Source organism: Cottoperca gobio, chromosome 3, assembly GCF_900634415.1.
Source record: "Cottoperca gobio chromosome 3, fCotGob3.1, whole genome shotgun sequence".
NCBI classification, from domain to species: Eukaryota; Metazoa; Chordata; class Actinopteri; order Perciformes; family Bovichtidae; genus Cottoperca; species Cottoperca gobio.
This window is the reverse complement of record NC_041357.1, coordinates 23453908-23471418: the sequence shown is the minus strand read 5'-3', so window position 1 is coordinate 23471418 and position 17511 is coordinate 23453908. Positions and strand designations below refer to the sequence as shown.

Sequence of the window (17511 nt, the reverse complement as noted above, 5' to 3'; positions counted from 1 at the left end):
TTTAATACAGGCAAAAAATACAGTGTATATGACAAAGATTTTAAAAAACAACAACAGAAAAACAAATAAACAAACAAACATTTGGACAAAAAGAAAATAAGAAATAATAATAATAATAAAAATAAGAAAGACACAAAACAGAATTGTTCTTAATTTATTTATTTTATTAATTATTATTGAAAAGCAACCTTTCTTCATTATATTTGACACTGCTCAGTATTTTCAGCTATATTACAATGCGGAGTAGTGATTTTTCTTTTAGCTATCCTGTTTACAAATCAATTTATCTTCCACCCACATGTGTGGGTACCCAACACATTTCCATCTCTGTTGCCAACCTGTGAATTCTAAATAAACATTAAAATAATTCAAGCATTAAATCTTCCCTTATTGACATCTGTAAACTTAAAATAACTGCTGCAGAGTGAATTCACAGCACCACCCTGTGGTCTCACTTCTTCCTTATATTACAGCCATCTCCTGGAAGTTAGGTCATCTCTTTCAATGTCCATTTATTTTCGGCACTGCATTTCTCCTAAAACAATATCCAATCATCATAAAAATGTATGATCTTCATTCAAATTGTATTTACTTGAATACTCTCCAGGGTGTCTGCATTGGTGGAATATAATAAATTATTTATAGCTACTTAGTACAATTTTGAGGGACTTTACTTTTTTTGTTTGTTGCAACTCTATTTCTCACAGCTACAATATAGTCAATTGTTACTTTGCATTTAAACCATATGATGCATGGTTATTGTTTCAATTATCCAACAGCATATAAAGAAGTCGAAACTAGCTCCACCATAACAAATTACAACATTAAAATGCTGCTTATCCGCGTGAATGCATCAGTAATATATAACATCCTAAAAGGCTCCATTCAGCATACATGCTAATTAAAAGTGACTTTTATCTAATAGAGTTTTTTTTTACAGTATAGAACTACTTTTGCTTGAGTAAAGGATCTGAATCCTATTTCCACCACTGGTTTTGAAGATGTTGATCGATTCCTATTTGTTTAATATTAATATGCAGAAAATGGTGGTAAAACAAACGTTTAGTACATTCTAAAAAGCTAAGCTATTGTTTTCACATAAAAAGCCTAAAAGTGGTGGCTATACATAAAACACAGAACATATAATATATTAAATAAATATACATTTCCTGTTCATTTAATTTGTACTTTCTAACTTTGTTGAAAAGGTGTGTGAAGTGTTAATTTAACAAGGGCATTAGGTTGCAGAGCAAAGTGTTGAGTGTAAATACGGAGCTGTGGCTTCTTTGATATTATCATGGGCAAAATATCAGACACCGTAAAGGTCACCTGATCGTTAACTACGACCATGGAACAAGGACTTTAAGACAAAAAAGAATCAAATGAAAACTGCAAAGCTGAACTTCATAAGAAAACAATCTTCACAAATAAATCACTCACTCGCTGAATTGTGTTCACGTTGGTTAAAGTCAGTTTATTTGAACAAACCGAGAGAATCAAATCATTAATTAGGGAAAAATAATCTGGATTATACAGAATAAATTAATGTGAATGACAAATTACAACAACATACAGTACATGTTTGGTCAGCACTGACACAAGCAGCTTTTCTATTTATTGTACTGTAATAAGATCATGCCAAAGTGAATCCTCACACACACCGTTGTTATTATACAGCATAACATTTTACTCCAGCAAACAACAAACAAAAAGCTTGGCTCTGTGTGTGTGTCCTCTGCATTTATGTAAAGGTTAATAAATGAAAGTACTTAGCAAGTGATAATGTTCCATAGTGTGGACATATTTGCACAAACTGACCCCAGGCTGAGATCCCAATGACATAGCAGGTAAAACAGCAATAAAAATGTTAATACCGATGACCTAAAATGAGCGTAACAGCCTGTATGCAAGGCAGCTAACAGTCAGGCTGGTTAGCTGAGTGTGCGTTCACCCACATTATATATGTTTGTGTTGAATTTTGGAGAAAAAAGAAAATCTAAAAATCAGCAGTTGACATGATTTTTTTCTGTGTAATAAAAGGTGACTAAAACATGGTAACATCAGGGTAAAAATAGTGCAAGTGCCTTACTTTCAATGATTAGACAAGACGTTTAATTGCATTAGTTTTAATGTCCAGGTTTAGGCGGCTGTTGAGGCATCGTGGAGCCACTAAGATGCTTTCTTCTTATCCATGCTGAAATAATAAAGAAACAGTCAGAGTGCTTACATTTCTGTTTAATCCCATCACCTACATTTAAAAAGATTATTTCAGTTATTTTTTTTAACTTTCCTACGCTCACATTGTGTTTCACTTTGATAACATTGCTCTTTATCATAACTCAGTTAAGTCATTGGTGACATGGTGGCAAAATCAGGACCAGGTTGAAAATAACTGGAAAGACTATTGTTGGACATTATCATTACAAATAACATGATTTTAAATTATAAGTAAGACAACAAAACAAGCATACCCAGAAAACATATACAGCAAACTCTTAATAAACAACATAATAAGTATTTCATGTCAGGACAGGAGTAGGAAGAAGTGAATATTTATCAATTGCTATCAAGAGAGTGGTTTGTCTATGGACAGGGGGTTGCAAACTGTAGACCTTTACATAAAGCCACCATGTTAAGAGCAATACTAATGAGAAATTCAGAAAATTGTGTCCAACAGCGTTTCATGATACATGATCCGTTTACAATGACAACAGAAAGTCACAGCATAGACTATTGCTTACTTGTATTTCACAAGACGACTTCCCTGGATTAGCTGTGCAGACTCATTGGTCAAATGGCAGGCGAACAGTAGCCAGTTGCGTGGCTGCACCTTGTAGGCGAACCTCATGAAGAGCAGTGAATAGCAGGACAGAGCTGAGAGGGAGACAACACGCAGGCAGTAGTTTATTACAGCACTATCTTATTATAAACCTCTTACTGATGTCCTAGGAGAAGTCACAGAAAATATCCTAAGTGCCCTAACGAAGTTAACTAGAAGAGTATGAGGGTATTCGTGTGCCCTGTATGTCTACAGCTGGGTTTATCAGTGCCAGAGTCTGTGTGTCTTACCGAAGGTCATTCTGCCGCTGATTATCTCAGGGCTCTTCTTCATATCTGCGATGGCGGCAATAGGAAGGCCCCAGTTTGCAATAGGACCCCAGAAATGCTGTACAGATACACACAAAGTGACAACATATAAAGCATAGACTGTATATGGTTTGGACATTTATCTTAAGAATGTTGTACAGTAGAACAGAAATATACAATTACTACTATGTGAATACTTAATAGTGAAATCTATATTGTGAATCCCAAAAAAGAAATGATGAAACCGTACCAATGTTGAAAGTACATGAAAATGATTCACCCATTTAAGGTACAAGACAAACCGCTAGACAGCCGGCCGTCACAGATGAGGAGACACACAGATAGAAATCTACTGACAGATGGACAGAAAGGACAAGTACATACCGTGCTGTTGAACAGAGTTTTTTTTTCCCAGGGCCACATAGAAGAGAAGAGAACATACATACTGATATTTGAGATATGGGCCAAACAAAATAAGAGCCTTGTTTCTTCAGAAAGCCAAAGAAACACCAGAGCTGGAGCCAAAAGTCATACAATGTGATGTGTGCTTCCCCCACATTTACAGAGCAATTTTTTGGGACTTTCTAAATATTTCTTAAAGATGTTACAGACAAAGATCTTCAAAACATAACCCAGGGGGATAACCGTCTTTTTCTGTGACAACTTTAAACAAAGATGGCCTCTTGCGTCACAAATGAGTCTTTACTCAGTGGCAAGTGCACACACCACCAGGACATCATGTACACATGTACTAACGTTTTCATGACAATATTCAAAAACTAATAGCAGTTTCTCCGTTAGATTATTAATACAAACTATAATCAACCAATAAAGTATGGTGTATTATTATTATGAGGTTAAGATAAGACTTTATGGATCCCTTAGTGAAATTAACAAGCTGCCTGGAAGTATTGATATAAGAAATACGCTTCACAGCTGCAACCTTAAAATAACGTTCACATTAATGCATAAATAATTATTCAATAATATAATATAATATATAATCAAGTTTTAAAAAAAAGTTCATCCAGTCTTCTCTCCATTTACAACCAACCTCGTGAACTAGTTAACCGAGAGTTACTAACTAACGTTAAGTTACAGGAAGTCCTTAATCTGAACCGAAAATAACGATACCAATGTAACAAATAGTAACACACAAAATGTTATCAAATGTTATCCAAACGTTGTCTGGACAGAGCAGGACAGTACATTCAGGCAGCTGCTAAACATGAGCTAACGTTACCGAGCTGTGTCACACGACAGCCATGAAGCTAACGTCCCTTTAGCATGACTGCTAATACAAAGTCTAACCGCTTCCATTACACACCTCATCAAGTAGTCCCTGAAATCTTTGCTCTTCACGTGGTCAATAGCTTTCCGTGCAATAACCCCGGCCATGGTTTAACGTGGGGCTGGTGTCTGTTTCGACTGAGAAGAGCTCTCTTTCTCTGTTGAAGGACGACTGAAAGCTCAGCTCAGAGGACGACCGGTCCAATTTCCGGCAATAACATTGGCGCTTTACGACACTGTCGCAATTACTCAGTGCGACCTCAGTGGACCGTTCTTAAACATCTATAAACTGCCGAAACTAATAAATACATAACTATTTACACAATGAAATGCTAAAATTAATGAACAAATACATGATTATAGAATTGAATGCCTAATACATATATAATTTCATAATGATTATATATAATATATATTTAGACATGTGTGTATTTATTTAATCATTCGTATTTATTTATGTACTTTTTTATTTATCTGGAAGAAGATTGAACTGTGAAAATGGGATCAATTTGCACACGGTTATGTGTTCACTCAGAACCCAGGAGGGGGCGAGCTGCACCTGCACTGACACACCAAATTGTTTTATTAATTTTTTTATTTGACAGCTTTAGTTACCAGAGGTAGACAAAGTACTCAGATCTTTTACTTCAGTAAAAGTAGTAATACCACAGTGTATAAATACTCTGTTACAAGTAAAAGTCTTGCATTCAAAAAGCACATCATCATCTTTAGTAACTTAAGTGTTAATATACACTTTTTTTGTTTTCAACAAAAATGTGATTACATTTCTAGTCATAACAGATAAAACGATGTAAAAGGTTATATGCCTTTAGAAAACAATGAAAAGAAAATGAATGCAATTAAAAAGGTAATAATGTGTACTGTAAATCCAAGAGAAACAAGATTCAACATTACTTTATCATAAATGTCTGCTTATTTTAATTAGTAATTAATTTATACCTTTGAGTATACAACATACATACTATACAAAGCAACCCATAAATGCTACCCCCAGCTATTATTTTTTTAGTGTCGTTATTGTCAGTGGCTTGACATCAATGTCCACCATTAGGCCGCACTTCTGCATAGTTCTTGACCAACTGGGAAATTCTGATGACTTTGATGTCTGCTGGTATCTGGCCATAGTCTGCCCACAGGTACTCTGGAGACAGGACCTTGATCGGTTTGTTGTACAGCAGGTACCTGCATGACAGAACGACAGGCAGATAAGCTCTGTGTATTCTGTATCTTGTCGGAAAGAATACTGTAGATGAGATGTAAATTGTCCTCTTACAGAAGATAAAAAACGTAATAGGCGTACAGTCTAATCAATGAAAGTATCTTAAGAAAACAGGTTGTTTTTTAAACAACTAATAAATAAAATAAAGACTCTAAATAGACAGAAAATGACAAAATGAGCATGCTGGAAACATGTACTTTAAAATAACAGAAATCCTGTGTGGGAATACATTGTGACACTATACTTGTTCAGGTGACTCTCTTCCTGCCACACAGCTTCAGTCTGATTCTTGGAGTCCTCCTCTAATTGCAAGTAACAGTTTCAGGTGAAATAAAAGAGGTAGAACTCTGAGACACTGTTGCTAGAGTTAAAAATTATTTTCAAATTTGTTTGAGGAAGAGAGTAATAAAAAGAAACCAAACTTGGTAGTTGTAGCATTAATCTAAAAAATCTATAAACTGTATCTAAAGCCGTGTTTCCACTCCATGGTACGGCGGTACAGCTCTACTCAACTCGCTCTTTTTTGGACTTCATGAGGAAAGGTTCTGGACAGTACCTTTTTTTAGTCCAAGCGAGTTTAGCTGATACTAAAAGGTGACGTTAAAACACTGCAGACCACTGATTGGTCAGAGAGAATTGTCACTAGCGAATCACTTGACATTACCGTGGACATAAAACTGGGCAATAAAGCTGAAAAGCACTACACACATAAACCAGTCAGTGTAAACCTAACAACAGTACCCAACACTGATCACTGTCAAACTTTTAATAAAAGCTCTTCAATATACCTTCAACTAAAATTGGGACAGAGTGACAGAATGAATGTTATAAATTATACAATATTTAAGCTTTTTACTGAAAAGAATAGGCCTACATTCGGATGTAACCTCTTTTTAATCAGCAACATATTGTAACTGTAATTTAATTACATTTTGTTTTTCAGTAACTGTAACTTGATAACAATTACAATTTAATTTTTAATTATTCAAAGGATAGCACATGTGTCGTTATATTTTCCTATTTCAGTGAACTTTTTATTTCATTTTAATTCTTATTTGTACTTTACATTTGTAATGGCGGGAGGGGTGGGCAGATGGGTAATGTTGTATCTCATGTCTTTTAAGCTACTGGATGCCTAAATTTCCCTCGGGATTAATAAAGTATCTGTCTGTCTGTCTGAACATGATTTATGGATAGAAAATGAGAAGTTGTCGATGATATTGTTTATACAATAAGGTGATGTAAAATCAACAAACTAAGTTGCCAACTCACCTAAGTTTACATTATTTGTTTTCTTTCTTCAGAAATGCATGCTGTAGTGTAGCAGATCTTTTCAAATTATTATTTCATTATTTAAGTGTAAAGACAAGCAGACTTATTATAGTAACCCGACGCATGGCTGCACTTTTGTAATATATCATCACCTCCCTCTTGCAAACTCTTAAAATATAAATGTAAATGATTAAATTCTAAATAACTTATTTGTACAAATCCCACTTTACCCGTTAGTTAGTCTAAAGAGTGTAGAATTCACAGTAATGTATTTTGGATAATAGCGTCTTCACGTAATTACAGGTAACGTTCTTGCGTGTGCTTATCTATCACTTCTATTTCTACGTCCGGCTCGCGGAAAGCACTTCCTCTCTACTCGCGCAGCCACCCTTGCGCGTTCCTTTCCATCCGCGTGCCCGTGGGTTAGCCTGTGTATCTACGCTGAGGGATTCCATCAGGAAGAAAAATGCCGACAAAAATCATATTTGAAAGTGAAGATCAAGCCATGGAGGATAACGTGGATACTGTCGCGGAGGCTAAAACCCCAAAGGTGAGCAGTGTGTGTCGTGTCGCCCTGGATAGACTTAAATATCCACGTAGCTCGTGCGACATCTAGTCCCGGTTGCCCCATGTTTAACAACATGTGGCTGAACGTGGTAGCCTCGGCTAACCGGCATGCTAACTGTTGAGAAACCAACGTTAGACTAGTTTATATAACGACACTAGTTGTGGAATGTTATTAACCCACAACAGCGGAGAATTACGAAAGTGTTTGTGATCCACTGCTAAGTTAAAGTTAGCATACATTGCTATCTTAGCCTAGCTTGAACGTCACGTGGCATGCCCATGTATTTGTTAGCTGATCTGTAGATCACACGGATGAACCGGGGACAGCGTGGAGGCATTTAACACACGGCTTACATAAGTGTGTGTAGTTGCGATGTTGGCGCCACCTGATGACGTTTTATACAGCTGGCTCGTCAGCTGTTAGTCAAGTATACAAAACATACGGACAAGAGTACAACTGCATTCAACTCAATGATAGCTACTTATGATTCATTTAGTTGTTTATTGATTTCATAAAAAAGATTCCCAGATAAATTTACGGTAAGTGTAACTTTAGTTTGGATTGTTTTTTTCAAACTACTATAAGAGAACTACTAATGTTGTTTCTTAAGCATGATCTATACCCAAAATAAAGTATGAAACTGAAAATTATTTTTTATGTTCCCTTTAACATTTCCTTAGCAGTTTGATGATGAATGTGTGAAACAGATATTGATTTTTATAAGTTCATATAGAATAATATATCTACTAATAACCGAGATTTATACATAAGATACCCAGTTCTGTTCAATATTGACTCATTCCAGTTTTGTTCATTTGCAATTATAACACTTACGAAAAATTTAAATAATGCATTTTTTAATCATAAACAAAAAAATCATTTTGATTTGCTGTTTTTCAAAAAAAAAATGGTAACGAATAGAATGTGGTGTAACTTAGTGATGATGAGCAGATAAAGCTTTATAAATAGTTCGGTTTTCTTTTTCTTTGAAAAAAAGATTTGAAGCTTCGGGACAGTAAGCATAGAGACATCTTGGGGAAAACTTACAACAGCCATTCAAGACGGGCCGAAGCACTACAACATATGTGTGCAGTTCAATAAGCCTGCTGCGTGTTATTATTAAATGTAATACTTTTGTTCAGAAGTGCTGCATTAAATTTAGATGTGTTGTGCAATATGTTACAGTAAACTAATAAATAATGCATCATCCATAAAGCCTACATATAAAGTAATTTAGCTGATACTAAATATTAATGTAGCTTATTGGTGTAGTTTAGGCACTGTGTCCACTATTTGGGCTCATGTGTTTTAACTTCATGGTTCATATGTAACATTCTACATGAGCTGTGATGTGATTGGAGAATGCTATTATTACTTTTATTACTTATTTATTCTGTGTTATTTGGTGAAAATGTTGTCATTTTTATGATTATGTCTCATGTACATCACCATATTTCTCAGTTATTCTCCTCTCTTTGTATCCCAGTAATATGCCCGTCACAGAGTTTAGCTGCAAAACTGTGAAACTGAATGAAGCTCTTTCTTAAGCACCAGTGAAGTTTGAAACATCGGACGTCACGTAGTTTGAGACTATCTCCAACTCAACGTAGTGAAACAAGCTTTGGAGCTTTGATGTCATCTCTAATTATTCCTTAAATAACCACAGTTAACAGTTGTTTGTCAGGGAAATTGCAATATGATGAGACAACTGTAAACCGTGCCTTTTTTATTGTTCCTGTTAAAAAACAAAACAGAAGACCAAGGAGGGCAAGAAGCTGAAGAAGATGAAGCAGCTGCAGGAGCAGGAAGAGCAGGAGGACCCAGACTGTGAACCTCCTGCACCAAAGAAAAAAAAGAAAAAAGACAAGCTGACAGTGGACCAAGTGAACTGTGACGTAGAGGAGGCCACAGACGCGAACAGTAACGGTGTTGAAACACCAAAGAAGATTAAGATCAAGAAGAACGCTGAAGGAGACACAGAGGTCAGTGCTGTTTCATGTAGTTGTTTGTATATTTCCTTAACAAAAAGTTCTAGTCTTGAAACGAATTGGACAACAAACTATATTTATTATCCATTAAGTTGTTGATGGTTATACTCTGCCCCTCCTATAACATTGTTTTTATTTCATCTTTGGGTTTAGAACAAAAAGAAGAAGCAAAAGAAAGCAATCGCAGAAACCAACGGACATGCCTCCCCAATCCCCCCCGCTCCGACACCGGTCCAGTCAAGTGACGACTCGGCTAGCGAGAACGAAAAAGAAACGGTAAAAGTTTTTCCTCTGCTGTAGTTCAAGAGTGGTGTCTGTTGGATGGTTCTAGGTTTGGTTATATTATATTAAGGTATTTTATTTTTATATATTGGAGTTTTTATATTTTTATGTGCTCCTTTGACCTTAAGCTTAAATGATCTTGTAACTTTATAAAAGTGGAGTTACAACAATGTGGTTAGAATTTGTCCACAGGAATGAGTTGACCTGCAGTATGGAAAGCTCCCAGAAGATGTTGAAATATTTGTGACAAAACAACCACAATAAAAACTGCAAATCAGCAACTTTCACCACTCGGCATGTGTTCTAACATTTAAAAGTTTCACAAATTATGGTAACATGAATTATTCCATTTAATTTATGTACTGACTCTATTGACTTTATTTGTTCAGGGGGAGACACGCGAGCAGAAGGAAGGGGCCTTCTCCAACTTCAGGATCTCCCAATTCACCATTGATAAACTAAAAGGTAAAGATCATGTTTACATTTTTAAACCTTTAGTTTTCACCACTGTGGCTCGTGACCAGAAGAGTACTGGTACATATCCAAAATCAGACATGTTTGCTGCTCTGCCAGAAAAAGAAGCGGCACAGACTTTGTTTCTTTTACAGATTAACTTCCTTAAATAACATATTTATTGTGTGTGAACAATTTTGTTTTAAACAATATATTTATTGGTTTTCAGTGAGTGCATCAAATTGTGAAGTGAACATTTTCCTTCACCCCATTCCAACTGTGTTACGGCCTCTGAGAAGTGATCTGACATGCACTGTGTTCATTAGAATAATTAACATCTGGATTTGGCTGATCCCCATTATGGACTGAAATAAGTGCAATAACTCATGTTCGACACAGCGACTGAAAATGTCCACAGGAGTTTTAAATGCTTTGGGTTGAGCTCAATAACCAGTGACCATGGATCTTCTGCCTTTTCTCACTCTGTGACCTCTCCCTATCATTTTCTCAGTTCGGGGCGTCTCTTACCTGTTTGACATTCAGTCGAAGACGTTTAATTCGGTATATGATGGAGAGGACGTAATTGCACAAGCCCGAACAGGAACAGGAAAGACGTTCTCATTCGCCATCCCTTTGGTGGAAAAGCTGCAGAGGGAGACGGTGGATTTCCCCAGAGGCCGGGCTCCCAAGGTGCACACACACACACACACGCACTTTTACACCAACGACGGACAAACTAGCATCAATCAGAGTCTCAGTATTAGTCTGTTCTCTTGTTTATGACTGAGTCTCTTTTCTGTCTCTGTAGATCCTGGTGTTAACCCCAACCAGAGAGTTGGCTATCCAGGTGGCCAAGGACTTCAAAGACGTCACCAAGAAACTGGCTCTTACCTGTTTCTATGGAGGCAGCTCCTACAATCCTCAGAGTAAGCCTTCTGAAATGGTTTAAATCATTTATGTTTAATGTTATAAAGTACTTTTCAAGTTAACTTTTTAAATATATAGAAAATACACATCTGGATTGTAAATACCAGCTCATCATATCTATGTTTGTTTGTCTTAGTTTGCTTTGATGTTTATTTGTGTGCTGTTTTAACGACGTACTTTATACATTAATAATAATATTGATATTAAATCCGTCTCCTCCTCCTGTCTAGTCGATGCTATCCGTAGTGGTATTGATATCCTGGTCGGCACCCCTGGTCGCATCAAAGACCACCTCCAGAACCAGAAACTCGACCTCTCGAAGCTGAAACACGTTGTTCTGGATGAAGTGGACCAGATGTTGGACATGGGATTTGCAGAACAAGTTGAAGAAATTTTGTCTTATTCATATGAGAAAGGTAAAGTGTGTGTGTGTGTGTGTGTGTGTGTGTGTGTGTGTGTGTGTGTGTGTGTGTGTGTGTGTGTGTGTGTGTGTGTGTGTGTCAGAGCAGCGCGATTTGATTCACAAGATTGGAGGGAATGATAATTTTTCCGAGGATCTGTAGCAAACACAGACTTTTTTCTTAAGCCTGTCGAATATGTTTTGGAGGCCGGGACGTCTCTGCAGCGCCACTATACTTATTCAAAATGTTATTTTGCCTTTTAACAAAAATTGCACCTCCTGCGATTTGGATATTGCACTAGTCCATACTGCGATTTCAAAAAATAATTATGAATTGTTCAGCCCTAGTGTATAAGGTTGAGTGTTGTTAAAGTAGAACAAAAGGTCAGTATAGTTTGGTCATGTATGTAAAATAAGGGTATGTGTATGTGTTCCTCTCCAGACTCCAAATCCAACCCACAGACTCTTCTGTTTTCGGCCACCTGCCCCCCCTGGGTCTACGAGGTTGCCAAGAAATACATGAGACCAGAGTGCAAACATGTTGACCTGATTGGCAAGAAAACACAGAAAGCTGCAACAACTGTAGAAGTAAGTGTGTGTGTGTGTGTGTGTGTGTAGAGTTGGCAGAGGTGATGGGTGCAATTTAACAAGTGTTCTTAGCTTTAGATTTAGCAAAGATGCCTGTAAACAGGGACAGTTGTAGTAATTCCTCCATCAGGAAAGTTCAATGCCGTAATACCAGTGGAATAGTAATGAAGTACAACTTAAAGTCAGCTGGATTAATGAAAATGTCTCTTCTCTCTCCCTGGTTTCCCTCTTTTCGTTTCTCCGTCTGTCCTTTCCTCTGTAGCATCTGGCCATAGCGTGCCACTGGTCCCAGCGTGCAGCCGTGATAGGCGACGTGATCCAGGTTTACAGCGGCAGCCACGGCAGAACCATCGTGTTCTGTGAGACGAAGAAAGATGTCAACGAACTTTCCATGAATGTGTCCATCAAACAGGTAGACCCACTTACCAATACTTATGTATGCGTTTCATTTCTGAGTGTTTAATGTGTCAATTCAGCAATGCCTGTAAAAAAGAGAAGCAAGCAAGTGTTTAATGTTCATCTCTTATTTTGTTTATATGTTTTTGTAGAGTGCCCAGTGCCTCCATGGTGACATTCCTCAGAAACAGAGAGAGATTACGCTGAAGGGCTTCAGGAATGGGGGTTTTGAGGTTCTCGTTGCCACCAATGTTGCGGCCCGTGGATTAGACATCCCTGAAGTCGACCTGGTGGTGCAGTGTGCTCCACCCAAGGTGTGTTAACAAGAATATTTCTTTACATTCACATCTGTGAATCCATTCACATAAGACAACACGCGTCATAATTGGCATTTGTACGCTTCAGATCGAGTTGAATATTGTTAATAGATGAAAGAAGGAACTCTTAGTGGACGAGTGTTGGCTAGAGCTGCACGATGTGAGGAAAGTATGTGATAACGTTGTTGACTGTCACAATATTACTGGTGATAAATAGTTTCTGCTGCTGTCGGTGTATTGTTAAAATACAACAAATTGCTTGTAAGGAAATTATTTCCAAGATTCTTTTATTGAACAAATTGAACTGAAAAAAATGAATGTCAGCTAGATAGAGTGCAGATAATCTCTTTCAAATGATTCAAAACACCCCTGAGTGCAATATTGCATTCTTTTAAAATGGCAATGACGATGAAAAAAACGGTCTTTTGCAGCCCTAATGTTACGGCGCACTTCCCTATTCTCCTCTTATCTTTATATTGAGTGGTTATATTTCATTTGCGCATTCAAATCTCATTTTTTTACATTACGAAATTGATAAAGTAATGGGCACAAAGTTGATATTTAAATAAAAAATAAACAATTAGATTGAGAAATATCTAAATACAGAAAATAAAAAGTAATAATACATTAAATTAAAAGGGCTGAGTGGATCAAAGCGTACCCTCCTCCCTACCCAGCACATCATCCCCGCTTGCTTCACCATTCTCATCTACATTTTCTTATTAACAGTGTTGCACAAAGTATGAATCATGAAGGCCCGTCACCTTTTTCTTTCTCTGAAAATGTTTCTGTCTCTGGTTTGTGTCAGGATGTGGAGTCGTACATCCATCGTTCGGGACGTACGGGCCGAGCAGGCAGGACCGGAGTCTGCATCTGTTTCTACCAGAGGAAGGAGGAGGACCAGCTGCGCTACGTAGAAAACAAAGCCGTACGTGTCCTTTAAAAAAATATTCAAAGGGGGAAAGAATAGTGACACGTTTAGTTGTTTAGGGGGCTGTGGAAAAACAATGCTTTCAGTCTGGTGGGGGTGGAAATGGACAAGAAGGAAGGGGAGAATCAAGAGTAGTGAAGATAGAAGAGAAGCGGAGGGAGAGGTTAATTAGAGATGTGGAAGGTGCTGCTGCGCTACACGGACAACCAGACCGAAAGCCACCTTTTCTCTGTAGTCGGAAATAGTGTGTATTTTATTCAAAAGGAAATTCTATGGCATCTGTGTGACTCTACTTCAGATGTTTCTACATTGAACATCAACCTATTGCATTTGGTATTATTCCAGGGTATTTCATTCAGACGAGTTGGCGTTCCCACTGCCAACGATATCATCAAGTCATCGAGCAAGGATGCTGTCAGGTACGCCATTGTGGAGAGTGAGAGCCAAGTGCAACCATATTCTGTATACTTTGAAGTACAAAACTATTGTAATTGAAACTTTGGACTGTGTCAGCCATAACGTTGTTTTATACTGAGGACTGCTATCATTATTTGGGTAACGTTAAACAGTGCCATACTAAATGTACTTAATTACGATACTGCTCAAAGTTTCCTGATAAGCGATGAAGTGTCAGATTGTTATAAGTGTGTTTCCTTATTGTGTCCAGGTATCTGGACTCTGTTCCAGTTACAGCCGTCGAGTACTTCAAAGAGTCGGCTGAGAAGCTGATCGCGGAGAGAGGAGCCGTCGAGGCACTAGCTGCTGCCCTGGCTCACATTTCTGGAGCCACAAATCTAGAGCAGAGGTCACTACTCAATTCTGATCTTGTAAGTTTGGTTTCATTCTCTTCATAAACAACTTATATATAACACACAAATATATTCACAAACAAGAGCTAGATAACAAGAGACACAAGAAAACATTGCCAGACAATGTAGCTGCATATGTTTGTTTAAAGTTGCAGTTTTTAAATGTTGTGTCATGAATCTTCTTTGTGCCTTAAGTGCTGTATAACCATAATTCCACTTATTGTTTTTGCAGGGTTTCACCACGATGCAGATGGTATGTTCTCAGGAGATGCATAATCTGGGTTACGCCTGGAAAACCATCAAAGAACAGGCTGGAGATCAGTTCGATGAACACATTCGAGGAATGACCTTCCTTAAAGGCAAAATGGTACGTAAACACACAAATATGTACATGTGAGGGTTCATATATGCGTTTTCAATTCCTGATCACATTGTATTTTAGTATCTTTAGGATTTGACTTCATTAGTGTAAGGTTAAGAACAGGGGTTTGATTTATCTCTGTGCTGATGAAGGCGACACATAATTGGGTCAGACTTCCCCTTGGATCAGTAATGTCTTGCCAAAGCAATGCCCCCATAGTGACTTATAAATAAAACTAATAGACATGGCAAATGAAAAAGTAAATGGGGTAACCAGGCAGTAAATCAAAATGCAAATTGAGAAAAGATCCTGTGTAGTTACTTTGTCTTAACAACCAAGTCCTGTTTAGTTTTTATGTGAAATCAGCTACTAAAACATCTGTTAACAGCAAAACACCTGTTAGCAAGACTTAATGTGAGAAACCGCTCTTATTCTGATGGCACAGCAGGAACATGGACTGACAAACACTCACCAGCTCACCCTTTATTGTGTTTATTACAGGGAGTTTGTTTTGATGTCCCCGTTGACAAAGTCAAGGAGATTCAGGTGAGAACTGCGAAAACCTCCATCTGCTCAAGATGTGGGGTGGACTGTTTATATTGTCTTCAAGATCAAATGAGTGAAGTTAAATATGAATAATGGAGATGCACCGATCGATCAGTCACTGGTCAAACATATCTGATCTCATATATCCACAGCCACACACACAACATGCATGTTGCACACACGGTGGCAGCTGCGGCACAAAGTGCAGCCACACACATGTCTGTTTGAAACTTCTTCTGCAAAAGTGAAGAAGATTGCAATTTGTAACACCTGCATGTCCAAAATACGAGGCGGAGGACCAACCGTAAAGACACTTGACACTTAATATATTTAAATTAATTCCCATGCATGCTGCTCAGAGTAATCCCAGTGGCTGGCTCCCTTGCGCGGGGTCTCTCCCGCTCCTCTGCCAGCAGATGTGGGGCAGGCAGGCGGATGCTGCTCGCCACAGGAGTGGGAGTTAATATAATACAACACACACACACCTTTGACCTTCTTGTAAATAGATAATGATTCATAAAGAGTTTTGTATAAATAACAAAAATACATAGTGTTGGATAAATAGTTGACTTTCTGTAGTAAATAAATACACAGTATAACATTTATATTTTTTCTGATATTTATAAACATTCAATTTTACATTAAGAAATGTTTGTATGCTGTCAATCATTTTGCAATCGGTGCAGCTCTATTTAATATTAAGACATTTTCTTGCTTAAGTTGACCGCCTGCGTTCGTCCTGCTAACATCCGTTTCACTCGTTACTTCAACAGGACAGCTGGAAGGATGGTCGCCGCTGGCAATTAACTGTTGCCACAGAGCTCCCGGATTTGGAGGAGAAGCCATTCAATGACCGCGGCGGCGACAGAGGCTATGGAGGCGGTAGCCGAGGAGGAGGGTTCAGAGGTGGCAGGGGGCGGGGTTCCGGGGGTTATGGTGGCCGCAGTAACGGGTTCAGAAGTGGAGGCGGTGGAGGCGGCTTTGGCAACACGAGAGGAACACACAAACGTGACTTCAGTGACGCTTTTGGTTATTGATGTGCCAACCTGTGGACTGATAAGACTGACTGTCACTCATCTGAGCTTGCAGGGGTTTTTATTGGCTGCGAGCGGGGTCAATGTATTGTAAGCTTTCAAATATTCACAAGTAACTTATACAGTTCATTAAATGACCAATTTCCCCTAAAGTGAAAATTGCATGTGATCTGATAAAAAATGTATTCATGTCCAATTAGCCAATTCCTACTGGTTCAAAACCGGACTTCCTGTGTACAGTGTGTTCAGAGCAGAAAAACACTTTGCACATCTGCTTTGATGAGACGGGTGCGTATGAGAAGGACGAGTACATTTGAAAAGTTGCAAATAAGCTCCCGAGACTGTGTGCAGGAGTTCATTTGTGTCCAGTATATTATCACAGGACCACTTGCAGCCATCTCGTAAGACCTATGCTATGTGCTTCTTTTAGGTGACGCGTTAGCTTTGACTCAAGCAGTGACGGAGTTGGAGACATTTGTACTACATAAATTAGTGTGTAATTCAGTTGCTATGTCTTGGATGGCATAGGTTTCAAAACATTGGCTAATCAACTTGTAGTATAAGTTGAGCATTTGAATTCGTCATCAATTGAGTTTGAGGTAAAGTGTTACTCTTTTTGTTTTTGTACTGGGTGTTTGGGGGAAGGGTGGCAGCAATCACACTTTTGCCTTTTGTCAAAAAATATAAGGCACCCCCATTCTGACCTAGCAACGTGTACACTTGTGCTACTTGTTACATGACTACACTAAATAACTCTGTGAGTGTGTAGTGCCATGCAGGTGCACTGTCCTGCAGACACAGAGCAGAGATGAAATGGGTGTTAACCTTTACACTTGTGCTCTGTGTTGGTTTGCTGCCTTACCCTCTGCTGAAACCTCGTTCCCTTAAAATGGAGTGGATGATTGCTTTGCAATTGCCTCTATTCAATTACTGTGTCTACGGCTTCCATTCATTCAAATAACACTTCTTATTCATTAAAAAAAAAGGTCAACTCGGGCTGTGTTTATTCTTTTTAAAGGGGT

General features: G+C 38.1%; 2 protein-coding genes across 2 annotated transcripts; one reads left to right on the top strand and one right to left on the bottom strand.

Moving 5' to 3' along the window:
- Positions 1-1448: 1448 nt before the first annotated feature.
- On the bottom strand, positions 1449-4611 carry mpc1 (mitochondrial pyruvate carrier 1). Its single transcript, XM_029428722.1, has 5 exons — positions 4415-4611; positions 3472-3475; positions 3070-3166; positions 2742-2874; positions 1449-2194 (listed from the first exon to the last, which is right to left on the bottom strand). Exons 1-5 carry the CDS (start codon positions 4483-4485, stop codon positions 2170-2172), a joined length of 330 nt encoding a protein of 109 aa, XP_029284582.1. The 5' UTR covers positions 4486-4611; the 3' UTR covers positions 1449-2169.
- A 2657-nt stretch (positions 4612-7268) lies between these two features.
- On the top strand, positions 7269-17485 carry ddx21 (DEAD (Asp-Glu-Ala-Asp) box helicase 21). Its single transcript, XM_029462334.1, has 16 exons — positions 7269-7439; positions 9212-9439; positions 9599-9721; positions 10117-10192; positions 10692-10870; positions 10989-11106; positions 11338-11523; positions 11950-12095; positions 12358-12507; positions 12644-12805; positions 13617-13736; positions 14085-14158; positions 14407-14566; positions 14781-14915; positions 15411-15455; positions 16229-17485. Exons 1-16 carry the CDS (start codon positions 7356-7358, stop codon positions 16490-16492), a joined length of 2250 nt encoding a protein of 749 aa, XP_029318194.1. The 5' UTR covers positions 7269-7355; the 3' UTR covers positions 16493-17485.
- Positions 17486-17511: the final 26 nt, after the last annotated feature.